A 15,496-nucleotide genomic window follows, 5' to 3' on the forward strand; every position below is an offset into this window, starting at 1 on the left:
CCGCGTCCTCCTTAAGAGCGGAGCAATGACGTCATCCCCCACGCGGTGCAGCCTACCTTGGAAGCTCCCCAGCGGTTCCTCCCGGCCGTCTCCATTGGCTGGCCAAGATCCGGCGGCCCCGCCCCTTTGCCCGCCGCGGGACCCGGGAGCCCGCCGTCAATCTGCCCAGGTGGGAGCGGTGATTGGCCGCGGGGCCCGCCCCCAGAAAACTCCGCCGGGCTCGCGTAGGCTGCGCGCTTGGGGTGGGAGGGGCGCGGCACCGCGTCAGGAGTAGCCGCCGTCCCGGTCAGCGTGCCAGGTCGCTGTTGGTCACTCCTGCAGCCCGCCTGCTGGGCAGGGCCGTCCCTGCCCGGCCATGGAGTCCTACGACATCATCGCCAACCAGCCCGTGGTCATCGACAACGTGAGGCTCGGCAGCCGGGGGGAGGGAGCACGCGGCAGTGCACGCGGGGACCCCCGACAGACTCGGCTGGTCCCTCTAGCTCACTGCCCGCCCGCCACCCCTGCCGGCCGTCCCCACCTGACCCTATAGTTGGGGCCACGGGGCCAGCCCCCCGCTGGCGCGGCGGAACCCCAGCCCGAGCCCTCCCTGAGCCGGGCGGGGAGGTCCGGAGAAGAAGGGGGTCCCATCGTTCTGGCGGCCCTTGGTCAGCATCCGGAGAGGTGGGGTGACAGTCGGGCGGCCCGGCCGATGCACCCCGGACTTTTCTCAGTTGAGAGTGGGGTTACTGGGGAGGTTTCGACCCCAACCCCTTTACCTCTTCTCAGGCTGTGGCTCTGGCTGCCCTCTTGCACACTGCTGGCCCCATCTTTTGGAGAGGGTTGGCCTGGGGACCTCTACAACAGCTCTTCCCAAGTACTGCACCCCCAGGCAGCACTACCAGAGTGGGCAGGCCCTACTGCGCTCTTTTCCTGGGACTGGGGAAAATGCAAGTTAAGCTCTGCCAACCACATAGCCGCCACCACCTGGCTGGCCACTTGGCTACTTTGACCCTCTCCTGAAGTGCTCCCCGAGCCAAGCAGAAGTTCCACAGCCGGCAGGGCAGTGGAGAGAATTCAGGACTAGTCTTCCCAGGACCCATAGCAGTTTGGGAACATTGTTTGCAAACCTCAGAGGAAAGTTGCCTGGCTTCATTGTGGTTTGTCCTTCAGCACTGGGGCTCAGCATGTTTTCTGGTCCACGGGAAGAAAATGAAGGGCAGGGATCTGTGGATCTGCCCCTAGCTGGGTATCTGCCTGTGGTGTGTGGGCCTTGGAGTTTTTGATAATGACTCACTTCTCTTTCTGGGATCTGTCTCCCTGTAATCCCTGAACGGCTGTGTTTTTTGGAGTACCCATGTAAGTGCCCTGAGTCACAGCAGGGGATGTTTAATAAGGCTAGAGCTGGGCTTGGAGGATGCTCTCCATCAGGCTACAGGAAAGATCAGGCCAGTTCCTTACTTGGCGGGCTAATCAACAAGTTAATGAGTTTAGAGGGCAACCTGTTTGGTCCCTCTGGGCTTCCAGCCCCTCCTCTGTAACTTGGGGATGTTTATTTCTGCTCTGCAGACCCCAAGGGTTGTGATGGAGATCTATGGGAAGAGGGGTTGAGATGCTCATTCCTGCAGTAAGTGGGAGGTTTCTAGATGCCAGGTTCCCTTTAAGATATTCTAAGTCCAGCTTCCATTCTGGAGCAGTGGCAAGACCAAGCTGTCCTCCTGTAGTCTCTGGAGAAGCCACTTGAGGAGAGGTGCCAGTTGTCCCAGTGAACCCAGTGATCTTCCCCAGCGGGTCCTGTGTGTGGCCCATGGTTGCTGAGGGGAGGGGGCCAGGGAGTGTTGAAAAAAGCTTACGGGTTGCTTCTAGCTGGGTTTTGGGAGTAGCTTGTGCTGCTATTGAGTCCTTCTGCCTGGAGCTGACCTTGGAGTGTGCAGACGAGGATGTACTTCATGGTTCCTCCATCTCCACACTAGTGACATTTTGGCCTGGATAATTCTTGGTTATGTGGGGCTGTCCTGTGCCTTTTAAGATGTATAACAGCATCCCTGGCCTCTACCTAGAAGCCAGTGGCAGCCCCCGCTCCCCAGTCTCCAGACATTGTCAAATTTGGGGGAGGGGATGCAAAATCGCTCCCGGTTTTGAACCACTGGTGTACTTGTAAATGGCCTTGCCCTCTTGGCAGGATCTCAGGCTGCCACCCCGGGCTGCCATGGTGGGGGCAGCAGCCCTCTCCATGGCAGGGCACTGCCTTCATCTGGAGGTGAAGGTTGGGAGCTAAACATTGTTTTTCTTTGCAGGGTTCGGGGGTGATCAAGGCTGGCTTTGCAGGAGACCAGATTCCCAAATACTGTTTCCCAAACTAGTAAGTTGCTCAGGCAGTATCCCTAACCTTTCGGTTTGCTTCCTCGGAGAACGTGGGTCCTGTGTCACAGCTCTCTTGGAGGCCAACTCTTGTCCCCACCTGTAGGGAAAACTCCAGATTTGTGAAGCTGTTGCTCTTAAGGGCGCTGGAAGGAGAAGACATGTGCTCTGGGCTTCCCCCTCCTCTTTGGAGGCTGATTTTGGTCCCTCCTTTAGCCAGGAAGGAGGAGAAACCACCAGCATTCCCCTCGGGACAGGGTGTGGTAGCAGCAGCAAGAATAAAAGAATCTCCAGGAGAGAGACCTAGGCTCAGAGGGAAAAGTGGGGAGTTACTGCCACCCCTTCCTCCTGGGAAATGTTTTCTTCAGGGCCCATCTATTTTCAGACTCTAGAAAATATTTTGTTCAGTCAAGGAGGGTCTTTGCCTGAATGGTGCCAGTGGTGGCAGAGGTAAGAGGGTGGTGAAACCTGGAGAAAGCCTGCAGTGCTCCTCCGGCCACTGTAGCCCATCGGGAAGTTTTCCCTCGGCCGTGTCTCGTCTCAAATCCTGGAGGTTTTAGGGTTTAGTGGCCTACGCCGGGGTGGGGGAGTCCTAAGGCCCCTGAGGTGGCTGGCTATATCAAGACAGAGCCAGCCTAGAGCATCCAGTGGGGCCTCAGCTTTCCTTTCTGAACTCACGTTGAACATAATTAAAGGTTCCTCTTGATGTGCAGGGAACTTGGGTCAGATTTTGTAATGGTAGCCCATCCACTCTGCCAAGAATTGCATCTCTGTTCTGGAAGCCCTGGCAGTGGGCAGGGGCAGGACTGACTGAGTGAGAGAGGGGTGTACGAGGGAGCCACAGCCCAGTTTCCTGGGGCCACCCCGCCTTGGTCTGCCCTCCTGAAATCAAGAGCGTGGGCTGAGTCATCGTAGCTACAGAAGCTGACCCTCTGCCAGGGCTGACATTACAGAGCTCTCAGCCATCTCTGGGAGGGCTGGTGGGAAATGGAAGTAACACCTCGTCTTCTGACCCTGAGTCTTCTGTCCTGCCAAGGCCTGCTCTGTAGTCCCGTGACCCGTAGGCCTGGGTTCTGACCTTTACCCCGTGGCCACCTCCTGATGCTTTGAGTACAGTTACCCTCTTGACCACTGGAGTTGGACTTTGGTCTTCCTGGACGGGGCTCAGCTGTGCCCCCTGCCCACCTCCCTGACCTCTCCTGTCTTCGCAGTGTCGGGCGCCCCAAACACGTGCGGGTGATGGCTGGAGCCCTGGAAGGGGACCTCTTCATCGGACCAAAAGCAGAGGTAATACCTGTGGAGCCTGCCTTTTTCTGGGTTTGGGGTCCTCATTGTCCCAGGAGCCTTGACTGGTGGTCAGAGCTGTACCGCCAGAGAGGGCCCTGGGAGTCTGTTCTCTGAGGCCATCTGCTGGGTGCCCTCCTGGCTCCAGGATCCAGGCTCCAGCCCAGCAGTACTGCACCATGGTCCCTTTGCTCTGTGCGATGGGGCCATGGTTCCCGTATAGGGCAGCACAGTTAGACCACTTCATGCCCTGTCTTTTAGAAACTACAAAGGAAAGAACTGGTCAAAAAGTGACTTAAAAGTCTGAATCACTTGGACTTGATGACCTGAGTGAGAGGGCCCGCTCTTGTGCTCCAGCCGGGGAGACACCTAGAGGCTGCACGGCCAGATGAGGCCCTTGGGAGGAGGAGTGAATGGGGGTGAGGGTGGCAGGGATAACAGGCAAGCGCAGTTAGGCACCTGGGGTGTCTGCGGTGTCGGGTGCGGATAATGGGGCTCTCAGGAGATGGGGTCAGGAGGAGCCGCGGCTGTGGGCGAGAGGCCGAGGGGCGCCGGGCAGGAAGGGGCACGTTTGGGGGGAAGTTGAAGGGCAGGTCCGTGCGAGAGGCGCGAGCACTGGCTGAAGAGCTGGGAGGAGAGGTAGCTCACGGCATCCAGCTGTGCCCGGGAGGAGCGGTGGCAGCACGTGACCGCAGGAGGGGACCAAGTAGGATCGGCCGGCCTACGTGGAGGCTCCTGGCACTGAAGTGGTGGGGATGGAGGTCAGGCTGTGCTGGCAGTGAGTGTAGAGGACGAAGGGCTGTGGAGGGAGGGTGGGGACTGAGGGTGGCAGGGAGCACGCTGCCACCCTCTCTGGTCCTGGCCTTGGAGACTGGCTGGGCTCTGAGAGCCCAAGAAGCAGTTGGACAGATGAACGTGCGCTGGGTTCAGGACCCGTCACGGGGCATGGGGACACCCAGCGAGCAGATGAAGGGGCAGCTCCCGGGCGGGCGGGGAGCAGTGGCCGGGTGAACGTCTGGTGCCACGGCCCGCCTCGCCCCTCCGCAGGAGCACCGGGGGCTGCTGGCCATCCGCTACCCCATGGAGCACGGCGTGGTGCGGGACTGGAACGGCATGGAGCGCGTCTGGCAGTACGTCTACTCCAAGGACCAGCTGCAGACCTTCTCCGAGGAGGTGGGGCAGCGGCCCCTCCCGCCGGGGCCCGGTTCTCCCTGCCCGCAGCGTCCCAGCCAGGCTCCCACCTTTCCTCCGGCTTTGTCAGGGCCTGCCGCCTCTGTGTTGCGTGGGCCTGGGTCCGCCCAGTCGGTGGCTGCTGAGCAGAATTTTCCAGGGAGCGCTGGATCTTTGGAAGAGTAAAACTACTGGCAGATGATGGGCTTGTGCCGTCGGGAGGGATGGCAGGCCGCAGCTTCATGTGCTCACAGGGGCGGGTGGCTCTCTGGAAGGATCATGGCAGCGCCGGCACGCGGTCTTTGCACCTGCCGGCAACTCTGCCGTCTCTTGCAGCATCCTGTTCTTCTCACGGAAGCTCCGCTCAACCCGTGTAAGAACCGGGAGAAGGCGGCAGAGGTGTTCTTCGAGACCTTCAACGTGCCAGCCCTGTTCATCTCCATGCAGGCCGTGCTTAGCCTGTGAGTGCTCCCTAAGCCCTGCGTCCCCTCCATCTCCGTCCTCCCTGGGGGCAGCCTCCTGCTCGGGATGACCAGGCGTCCGACTTCCCTGTAGAAACAGCCCCCTGATGACCGTCCCTTTAGGGAGTCCCGCGGGTCCCTTTTTCAGACCAGATGATGCACATGTCCCGGGGTCCCTTCCAGGGGTGAGGAGGTCCCAATGCCTCAGTGGCTGAGGTGAAGGGATGCTGACCTGGTGACAGGTATGCAACAGGACGCACGACGGGAGTCGTTCTGGACTCAGGGGATGGGGTCACTCACGCCGTCCCCATCTACGAGGGCTTTGCCATGCCACACTCCATCATGCGGGTGGACATTGCCGGCCGCGACGTCTCCCGCTACCTCCGGCTGCAGCTGCGCAAGGAGGGGGTTGACTTTCACACCTCGGCTGAGTTTGAGGTTGTCCGGACCATCAAAGAGGTGACGCAGGGCAGGAGGTGGGGAACGGGGCGGGGGTGGTCGGACCCGGCGTAAGGCTGAGCTCTGGGTGCGGGTGTCCCGGTTGCCGCCTCCTGAGGGCTGTGTCCCCGCCCACTGCAGCGGGCCTGCTACCTGTCCATCAGCCCGCAGAAGGATGAGGCTCTGGAGACAGAGAAGGTGCAGTACACCTTGCCAGACGGCAGCACCCTGGACGTAAGTTGCCAGGCCGGCCCCGGGCGGGGGCAGGAGTGATGCCGGGACCTGGAGGAGGAGGAGGCCTGTCTGCCTCAATCTTGTGTTCCCAAGGTGGGGCCAGCGCGGTTCCGGGCCCCCGAGCTGCTGTTCCAGCCAGACCTGATAGGGGATGAGAGTGAGGGGCTCCACGAGGTGCTGGCCTTCGCCATCCACAAGTCTGACATGGACCTTCGCCGGACGCTGTTCGCCAACATCGTGCTCTCCGGTGGCTCCACACTTTTCAAAGGTACCACAGTTGGGAGGTGGTAGTATGACTTGGAGGCCAAGGGCAGCTGGACCCTCAGACTGCATCCCACTTCCTAGAAGCCTGGGAGATGGCCCATTTTCTGTTGGTTTTTTGGGTGCTCAGGTTTTTTTTTTTTGTTTTTTTAAGAGAAAGATTTAAAATTAAATTTTGTTTACTTTGTAAATAGGTGATAAGTTTAACGAGGTCTAAAATGTATTAGATGCAGTCTGCCTTCTCCTATTGTCCTGGTCACCCAGTTCCCTCCCCACAGGAGTTGTTAGTTTCTCAGGTAACACCTGTGCGTGAATAAGCACTCCCTTTTTACACAGACCTTAGCGTACTCTGAAGCTCCACGCCATGTATTTTTGACTTTGCACCACATCCAGAAGATCTTTCCTAGAATGTAAGTTCTCTTATCTGACCGTATGGGATGGATGTGCCATTTAACCATTAACCTGCAGATGGCCTTGGGGATGATGAAATTCTTTCTGATCACGAAGATGCTCCAATGGGTGATCTCATACGCTATTACTTCACGTGATGAGAATATACCTAAAAGAAAAATCCTAGGACTAGAATTGCTGAGTAAGAGGGTGCGTATGTGCATTTGTTACCTGGTAGATATCACCAGAGTTTCCCTCCTGAGAGGCTGTGCCACTTTCGCCCCCATCAGTTATGGACGAGAGTCCCCCGGCGCCGTCCCGACACTGTGTGTGACGTTTGCCCATCTGCTGGGTAGAAGTGGCAGGCGTGTTCTCCTGACGCGTCGTTCGCCTTCGACTTCGCTTCTGGTGGTTTTGGCTCCAGAGCATCGGGGGAGGGAGAGCGTAGGGGTCAGGCAGAGCTGAGTGACTTGGGGCTCTTTCTCATGCTGCCTTCCTGAGGAAGGAAGCTGGGCCCACCTGTAGGCATGCTGCTGGATCTTTTATGCCTTTGGGGTGGCTTGCCCTTACCCTTAATCCTGGCAAGAATGACTAAAACAAGCGTGGCAGCAGCTGGGGCTGGGGCACCAGAGGTTGGATGCGGGGGAGCTAGTGGTAAAGGGTCGGATGTGGACCCCCAGTTCAGCCAGCCTTCTGTTCACAGGCTTTGGCGACCGATTACTAAGTGAAGTAAAGAAGCTTGCCCCCAAAGACGTCAAAATCAAGGTGAGGTTATGGGGAGTCCCCATGGGGCATGGGGGTGCTGGGCAACCTTGACCCGGGGAGGAAAGAGCAAGAACCACCTTCAGGTGCCCTCTGCCTTCCAGGCCCAGCCCAGCCCTGCTCCCAGCTGAGGCACTTGCTGCCTGGCCTCGGGCACTGGGAGAAAGGGCCCCCCCCCACCGAGGCTGGGACAGGGGCTTCTGCGGGGGGGTGGGACAGTCACGTTGCCGCTTGCTCCCTCTAGATCTCGGCCCCTCAGGAACGGCTGTACTCCACGTGGATCGGGTGAGGCGGGGCTCACGGGGGGTGCTCTGGGAGGAGACCATTGTGCCCTGGACACTTCTCCCCGGGTTGGCCCAGGCCAGGTGGAGGTGGGTGGATTTCCCTCCCAGGTAAGGGAAGTGGAGCTCTGGGCGCCCAGGGAGGGCGGTTGGCTCAGCCCTCAGGTCCACAAGACTGCTCTCCCTCCCTCCTCACAGTGGCTCCATCCTGGCCTCGCTGGACACTTTTAAGAAGATGTGGGTATCCAAAAAGGAATATGAAGAGGATGGCTCCCGGGCTATTCATCGTAAAACCTTCTAGTGCCCAAGGAGGAAGGTGTAGCGTTGGGAAGATGGGAGGAAAGAGGAGCCAGAGCCCTTAACCCTTTCTGGTCCGGTTCACGTACTAGGCCTCAGGGCCCCCTGCATGCCCTGAACCCCGGGCCAGCGATGCAACAATGCCTCCCTGCAGCCCTCCTCACACACACGCACACACAGTAACGTTAGCTGCATGGACGGGAGGCTTGAGCTGGAAGATAGGAATTGAGGGGCCCAGCTTTGGGCGGTTCTGGGTGTCCCCCTTGGCAGAACCAATTAGGCCCATGGCTCTCTGCTGCCCCGAGCTCCAAGGCCAGACACCCAAATACCCCCATTTTCTCCGACAGGGCCAGAGTGCCTGGATGCCTGTGTAACTAGCCTTGGGGAGTGGGGTGGAGGAGGGGGCAGCCAGCAGCTCCCCGCCGATGTGTCACTGCTTCTCATGCCACCTCCTCCTCCTGACCCGACAGAGTAGCCCAGAGGGCCACACCTAGGCATCCCTGACCCTTTCACACTCTGTTCTCCCATCTTTCCGGATGGGTGCCTTGGTGCAGACTGACTTCTTGTCAGTCTTCCGTCCCCCATAAGGGGTCTGGACCAGGGTCCGAGCCTTTGGAGCCAGAGCAGAGGATGCACTGGGTTTGGGCGGCCGCAGTGTGTTGCGTTCTCCCCTTCAAAGCACTTCATTGACTTGCTGCTCCCTGTCCTTTACGCCAGTACCTGGGACAGGAAGGGTTAATGGTCTTCATTTGTTGAAGGGAAGCCACTTAATCACAATTCAGACCTAGTGGGGGTGAGGAGGGCACACTTCCTCCTCCCACCCCTCCCACAAAAGAGGTCTTCATTTACCTTGTGGCCAGGACCCCCATCTCCCTCTCCCACAAGTGTACAATAATTTAACACAGTTGCCTGAAAAAAAATTTTTTGTAAATCATTATAGTAGTACTTATGGACAAGGCCCAGTGTGTGGCTCTGTTTTCTTGTGGTTCTTTGCGCTGTTGTTTGCTCCTCCATCCCTGAGGACCAAAGCAGCAGGGCACTTGCTCTAGCTCAGAAGCCTGAGATTTCAGTGGTTGGCGGGGCAACGTGGCACGGGAGGCCCCAGGAGGCTGGGCTCTCAACCTGGTGGCGGAATTCCCCAGCCTCTTTACACGCTTGCTGCAGTCTGCCAGGAGAAGCAGAGAGCAGGCTGCCTTCCTCCCCTTTATTCTTGGATGGGGCCTTGTGGCAGGCAGGGCTGGGGCTTGGTGTATCCACGCCCTCACCTGTTCTGTTTGAGCACCTCTGCTGCCCGGCTCAGATGTAGCTGAGGCCAATAGACCAACACTGATACAGGATCCAAGTTCAGACAAGTCAGGAAGGGGGGTGATGGGAGAGATGTAGAAGGCTGTATCGATGAGCTGGGCTCTGAGAGAATAAGCTGAGCAGCAAGGAGAGGAAGGGCAGTGGAGGGAGAGGGAGCAGTGAGAAGTGAGTTCAGTGTCTACCCTCTCCTTCCTTCATCAGGTACTTACATCAAGAACACCTACAGTATGTCCAGGAGGTGCCTTGTGTTTGGAGCCAGTGGTAAACAAGATATATCTTTGCCCCTAAAAACATACAGATCAGGGGAGAAAGATAAACAGGGCATTTCAGTACAGAGCTGGGGGGCCAAGAGGAGGGCCATCTAAGCCAGCAGGTGGGGCAGGAGGACTTGCACGGGTGCAGGAGGGGTTAGCCAGGTAAAGAGGGGGTGTTCCTGGGAGAGGTAAGAGTTCAAGGAGACGCCTGGGACCGGTGGGGCTAGAAAAAAAGGACATGGACCCAAGTGAGGCCAAGGCGCAGGGCAGCGTGAGTGGTCTCTGGCTATAATGTGAGGTAAACCAGAGGGGTAAGTTTGGGCCAGCGTGTAGGGGCCCTTGAGAGTTTTTAGCTGTGTCTTGAGTGATGGGCAGTCAGTCAGGGGCGCATGGTTATCAAAGCTGTGTGTCGAAGGCAATGGACTTGGTGGGGCTGAGGGAGGGCCCAGAACTCAAGAGATCAGGCAGGAGGGGAGAGGTCACTGAGTCAGGCCTGTCTTCAGAGAACATTTTGTGAGGCTTTGTGGTCACAGCGTGCCTGTCCCCAAGGGGGAAACAGAATTTACAGAGAAACCTTTGTTTGGGGTTCTGTTTATGGTACCACTTTCTCCCAACCACACAGGCTTAGAGCCTTGTCACTTTGCCTTCTCCCTCTTACCTTCCCCACATTCTGTCAGTTGCCAGGTTCTGTTGGTTCTGTAGCGACTTTCCCACCTGGTTTCTTTTCCACGGTAGCCACCACCACCACCCTAGCTCATGACCACGGCTCCATCCTCCCCACCCAATCCATTTGCCCTTGGATCTAAAGCCCAGATAGCCTTGGTTCTGCCACTTCCTAATCCAAAATGTCAGGCGGTTCTCCACTGCTTGGTGAAATAAAACTGAATAGATGCAAAATTGCTGGTGAAATCACCCTCATGAGCTATGCATTGTTGCGTTTAATTCTGGCCCTTTGGAGTCTTGTTCCTTCCCTGTTTTAGACTTAGGCGGCATCATGCCCTGATTTGCCTGCCAGCCTCTAGTCATGGTCTTCTCTCTGCTGGGAATGACTTTCCCTAATGTCTGTCAAAATCCCATCCTTTAAGGCTGAGCAACACTCTCCCTACTCCCTGTCCTACAGGGATGGTGTGGTTACAGAGCTCTGGCCCTGCTGGGTTTCTCACTGTTGGAGAAAAGCTACAGATGAGAAGGTGGTAAGGCTGGAATGAACCCTGTGGTGTTGGATGGGGATTGGAGGTAGTATGAACTCATGGCTTTTATTATACATACAGAAAGATACTGAAGTAAATGGGTTAGAATATATGTGTGTATATTTCTTAGCCCTGTCTGCTCAGAGGGCCTAGAGACAATGACACCCCAGTGGCAATCAGCACATATAGTATTCAGATCTTGGTTTCTAAATACCATTCTTCAATAAAAGGAACCAAAAGAAATAAAAAAATAAAAAAATTAAAAAAAATAAAAGGAACCAGAGGTCCTTGGAGAAATTGCAGACCTGGGGCAGAGAAAGTATAAAATGAGCCTAGAATATCTTGTGGTACTGTATAGGAAGAAAGTGCTCAAAAAAGAAGAGGGCCTGGCTAAAGGACTCGGGAAACAACCTGCAGGAGCACCCAGTGGTCAGATTTGTACTGGATTATAAGTCATAGAATAAAATAGTCATGAGTTCAGTCTGAGATCAATCATGGGGGAGAAGGGACAGTTCTTACTTGTAGAATTCCAATTAATGAATGTAGAAGGAATAACAGAAAAAGAAAATCACTGTTAGGCAAACATCACAGTTATCATTGCTGCAGGCAAAAATGGATGCAAAGACTTGTAAGCAAAAAATAAGGACATTTGCGCTGTCTCAAAGTATCTCCCCATGAGGTACTTACTAATTAAAAAAGGAAAAATAGTAACCTTACAGTGGAGAAGCCTAGTAGATATCACCTTAACCAAATGATCGAAGTTTACATCCCCGGTAATAAGTCACTATCTTGACGTGATGCATTAAGAGACCGCAATGTTACCTGTGTATTCTTGGATAACCTCCACCTAACCAGGAGCAAACAGCAGGCAAACCCAAACTGAGGGCATTCTATAAATCAGTGGACCAGCTATCTTGTTCAAAAGTGACAGATTATAAAGACAAAGACTGAGGAACTGTCACAGGTTTGAGGAGACCAAGGAGGTATGACAATGAAATGCAACATGAGATTCTGATCAGAAAAGGACCTTACTGAAAAAGCCAGCAAAATCAGTTAATAGTACTGTATCAATGTGAATTTCCTGGTTTCAGTCACTGTACTATGTGTTAATGTCATAGGTTAATGTTAGCAGAAACTGGTGAAAGGTAAACAGGAACTCTGTACTATTTTTGCAACTTTTCTGTAGGTCTAAAATTATTTCAAAATAAAAAGAGGGGGAAAGCTCAGGCTTGAGCTAAATGGTCTGGATTCACAATCCTGCCACCACAACTAACTAGCTGTGTAATCTGGAGCTGTTCCTAGGTTTCCGCATCTCTAATATGGGGATGATAATAATAGCACCTACCTCACGGGTTTAACAGCCTGCAACATTTTGTGCCAGAGAATAAAAGAAGTGATACAAGAATGATAGGGACATGTCAAAAGGCCACAGGAGCCTGCTTGAAGAAGCTTCCACTGGTCAAATTTGGAACAAATAAAACATCAAAAAATAATGACAGTTATGAATTATAATTCACTGAATACAACGTGAAAGCATAAGTCTATACTGATATAAATTAATAAGTTGAAAGTTCGATGAGGAACAGGGCATTGACATCTCAAAGTATTGCCCTGTAAGATACTTATTAATAATTAAGGGGTGGTGGGGACTTCCCTGGTGGTGCAGTGGTTAAGAATCCGCCTGCCAATGCAGGAGACACGGGCTCGAGCCCTGGTCCAGGAAGATCCCACACGCCGCAAAGCAACTAAGCCCATGTGCCATAGCTACTGAGCCCTCACGCCTAGAGCCCGTGCTCCCAAGAGAAGCCCGCGCACAGCAACGAAGACCCAACGCAGACAAAAATAAATAAATAAATTATTTTAAAAATTAAGAGGTGGGAATTCCCTGGTGGTCCAGTAGTTAGGACTCTGCGCTTTCACTGCTGAGGGCGAGGGTTCAATCCCTGGTCAGGGAACTAAGATCCTGCAAGTCGCATGGCACAGCCAAAAAACTAAAATTTAAAATAATAATAATTAAGGGGCAACTATACAGTGAAGAAACCTGGCAGACGTTACTTTAATCAAGTGACCAAAGTGAACACCTCATCAGCAATGGGACAAATAGACGTCATGTGCCCACTGAGAAGCGTCCAGCATCACCTCTGTGTTACTCCTGCCCAAGATGCGTAACCTGAATCCAATCATAAGGAAACATCAGACAAACCTAAGTTCTTGTTGTAATTTTCAAAGGTGTCAATGTCACAGGAATCAAGGAAAGGCTGAAGAACTGTTCCAGAATGGAGAAGGCTAAACGGACATAACAACTAAAGGTAACAGGAACTGGATTCTTTGCTATAAAGGACGTTATTGGAACATTTAGCAAAACTTGAATAGGGTCTGAGGAGTAAATGGTAGAAATGTACAAGTTGTAATTTCCTGATTTTGATAGTCATATTGCAGGTATAGGAGAGAATGTCTTTGTAAGAAGTGCACACTAACCTGTGATGGGGCATCAGATAGCAACTTACTCAAGTGGTTCCAGAAAAAAAGATCTTTGTACTTTCAGCTTGTTTAATAAATACCATTAGAGAGATACCTGTATTCTTGCCTAGTGAGGAGAGACAGGATCCAATTTCTAAGCTGCTAAATGGCTAGATGGAGCCCATTTCTACCCACAAGCAAAGGTTTGGTGCTCCTAGTGAAGGGTGTTACATTTCCTCTTTGCCCCTAGGGCTCCCAGTTACCAACAGACGCTCTTCATGCTTTTGTGCTTTTGTGGTTAGCCTGACATAGAGGTTCTCTGCCTTGGCGGCATGTTGAAAGCACCTGGGGAACTTTAAAGTAATAATGCCTGGGTCTCACCCCCAGAGACTCTGCTTCAGTGGTCTGGGTGTGAGCCGGGTATGGGGAACAAAAATATACCCAGGTGATTCTAATGTGCAGCGAAATTTGAGACCCACTAACCCAGGAGACAGGACTTGAATTTACTGATCTATTGATGCCATTAAAGCATTACAGTTCTATAGAAGTCTGACATGGGTCTCACCGCACTGAAATCTGAAATCAATGTGGCAGCAGGGCTGTGTTTCTTTCTGGAGACTGGGGGAGAATCATTTCCTTTTCCCAGCTTCTAGAGGTTAATTGCATTCCTTGGCCTGTGATCCCCTTTTTCCATCTTTAAACCAGTAACACTGCATCTCTCTGACCATTCTTCCACAGTCACATCCCCCTGACTCTCATTCTTCTGCCGCCCTTGTGATTATTGGGCCTACCTGGATAATCCAGGCTACTCTCCCTATTTTAAGGTCAGCTGATTAGCAACCTTAATTCTGTCTGCAATCTTAATAACCTTTTACTGTTTGACCTAACATATTCACAGGTTCTGGGATTAGGACATGGGACATCTCTGGAGGACCATTATTCTGCCACCACAGTCTGGAAATATATGGGGATTTTTCTTTCTTAGGGGAAAACTGGTTAAAATTTTTAAAAGAGAAAAGAAGCAAGGGGGTATCTAAGGCAATCTACAGATTCAATGCAATCCCTATCAAAATACCAGTGGCATTTTTCACAGAACTAGAAGAAATAATTCCAGAGTTTGTATGGAACCACAAAAGACCCTGATAGCCAAAGCAATCTTGAGAAAGAAGAACAAAGATGGAGGTATCATGCTCCCTGATTTTAATCTATACTTCAAAGCTACAGCAATCAATACAGTATGGTACTGGCACAAAAACAGACACATAGGTCAATGAAACAGATTTGTATCAAAAAAACAAAAAGTCTGCCTACTGAATGGGAGAAGATATTTACAAATAATATATCCAATAAGGGTTAATATCCAAAATATATGAAGAACTCATACAACTCAACATCAAAAAAACAAACAACTTAATTAAAAAATGGGCAGAGGACCTGAATATTTTCCCAAACACGTATAGATGGCCAACAGACTCATGAAAAGATGCTCAACATCACTAATCATCAGGGAAGTGCAAATCAAAACCACAATGAGATAACATCTCACACCTATCAGCAAAAAGGCAACAAATAACTAATTTGGCAAGGATGTGGAGAAAAGGAAACCCTTGTGCACTATTGGTGAGAATGCATATTGGTGCAGCCACTATGGAAAACAGTATGGAATTTTCTCATAAAATTAAAAATAGAACTGCTATATGATCCAGCAATTTCACTTCTGGGTATTTACCCAAAGAAAAAAACTAATTCAAAAAGATATATGCATACCAATGTTCATTTCAGCATCATTTATAATAGCTAAGATATAGAAGCAACCTAAGTGTCCAGCAATAGATGAATGAATATATACATATATGCAATGGAATATTACTCCACCATAAAAAAGAATGAAATATTGCCATTTGTGACAACATGGGTGGACCCAGAGGGTATTATGCTCAGTGAAATAAGTCAAACAGAGAAAGACAAAAACTGTATGATCTCACTTACATGTGGAATCTAAAAAACAAAATGAAAATAGACTCATAGATACAGAGAACAGGGGAGGGGGGTAGAAGCAAAATAGGTGAAGGGAATTAAGAGGTACAAACCTCCAGTTGTAAAATAAATAAGCCATGCGGATGTAATATACAGCATAAAGAATATGGTCAATAATAGTTTAATAACTTTGTATGGGGACAGATGGTTACTAGACTTATCATGGTGATCATTTCATAATGTAGTACAACTGAAACATAATATTGTAATATATTTCAATTTTAAAAGTTAAAAAATAATAAAGATGCAAGGTGGGCTTGGAGATGAGGGAGGAAGCAGACAGAATAAATAATGATGTGAGGAGTCGAAAGTCCACTCTAAGTAGAGTTTTG

General features: G+C 52.1%; 1 protein-coding gene across 3 annotated transcripts; it reads left to right on the top strand.

The window, feature by feature from the left end:
* The first annotated feature begins 248 nt into the window (after window positions 1–248).
* On the top strand, window positions 249–8,874 carry ACTR1B (actin related protein 1B). Of its 3 annotated transcripts, XM_059942533.1 has the most exons (11): window positions 249–403; window positions 2,277–2,341; window positions 3,552–3,627; window positions 4,672–4,797; window positions 5,131–5,255; window positions 5,498–5,714; window positions 5,835–5,927; window positions 6,021–6,195; window positions 7,282–7,343; window positions 7,585–7,625; window positions 7,820–8,874. In XM_059942533.1, the coding sequence occupies exons 1-11, from the start codon at window positions 356–358 to the stop codon at window positions 7,920–7,922; spliced, it is 1,131 nt and encodes a 376-aa protein (XP_059798516.1). In that variant the 5' UTR covers window positions 249–355; the 3' UTR covers window positions 7,923–8,874. The 3 variants fall into 3 exon arrangements, 2 of the variants coding, with proteins under 2 accessions (XP_059798516.1, XP_059798517.1); XR_009506408.1 differs by lacking the exons at window positions 7,585–7,625; window positions 7,820–8,874 and adding an exon at window positions 6,525–6,598; XM_059942534.1 differs by lacking the exon at window positions 4,672–4,797.
* Window positions 8,875–15,496: the final 6,622 nt, after the last annotated feature.

The sequence above is a fragment of the Balaenoptera ricei genome, chromosome 13 (assembly GCF_028023285.1).
Source record: "Balaenoptera ricei isolate mBalRic1 chromosome 13, mBalRic1.hap2, whole genome shotgun sequence".
Classification (NCBI taxonomy): domain Eukaryota; kingdom Metazoa; phylum Chordata; class Mammalia; order Artiodactyla; family Balaenopteridae; genus Balaenoptera; species Balaenoptera ricei.

Bases quoted from the DNA above. Each gene is read 5' to 3' on its own strand.
- ACTR1B (XM_059942533.1), top strand. From the start codon at position 356: ATGGAGTCCTACGACATCATCGCCAACCAGCCCGTGGTCATCGACAAC. The intron at 5,715-5,834 runs GTGACGCAGGGC...CGCCCACTGCAG, and splicing joins TTGTCCGGACCATCAAAGAG to CGGGCCTGCTACCTGTCCAT. The intron at 7,344-7,584 runs GTGAGGTTATGG...TGCTCCCTCTAG, and splicing joins CCAAAGACGTCAAAATCAAG to ATCTCGGCCCCTCAGGAACG.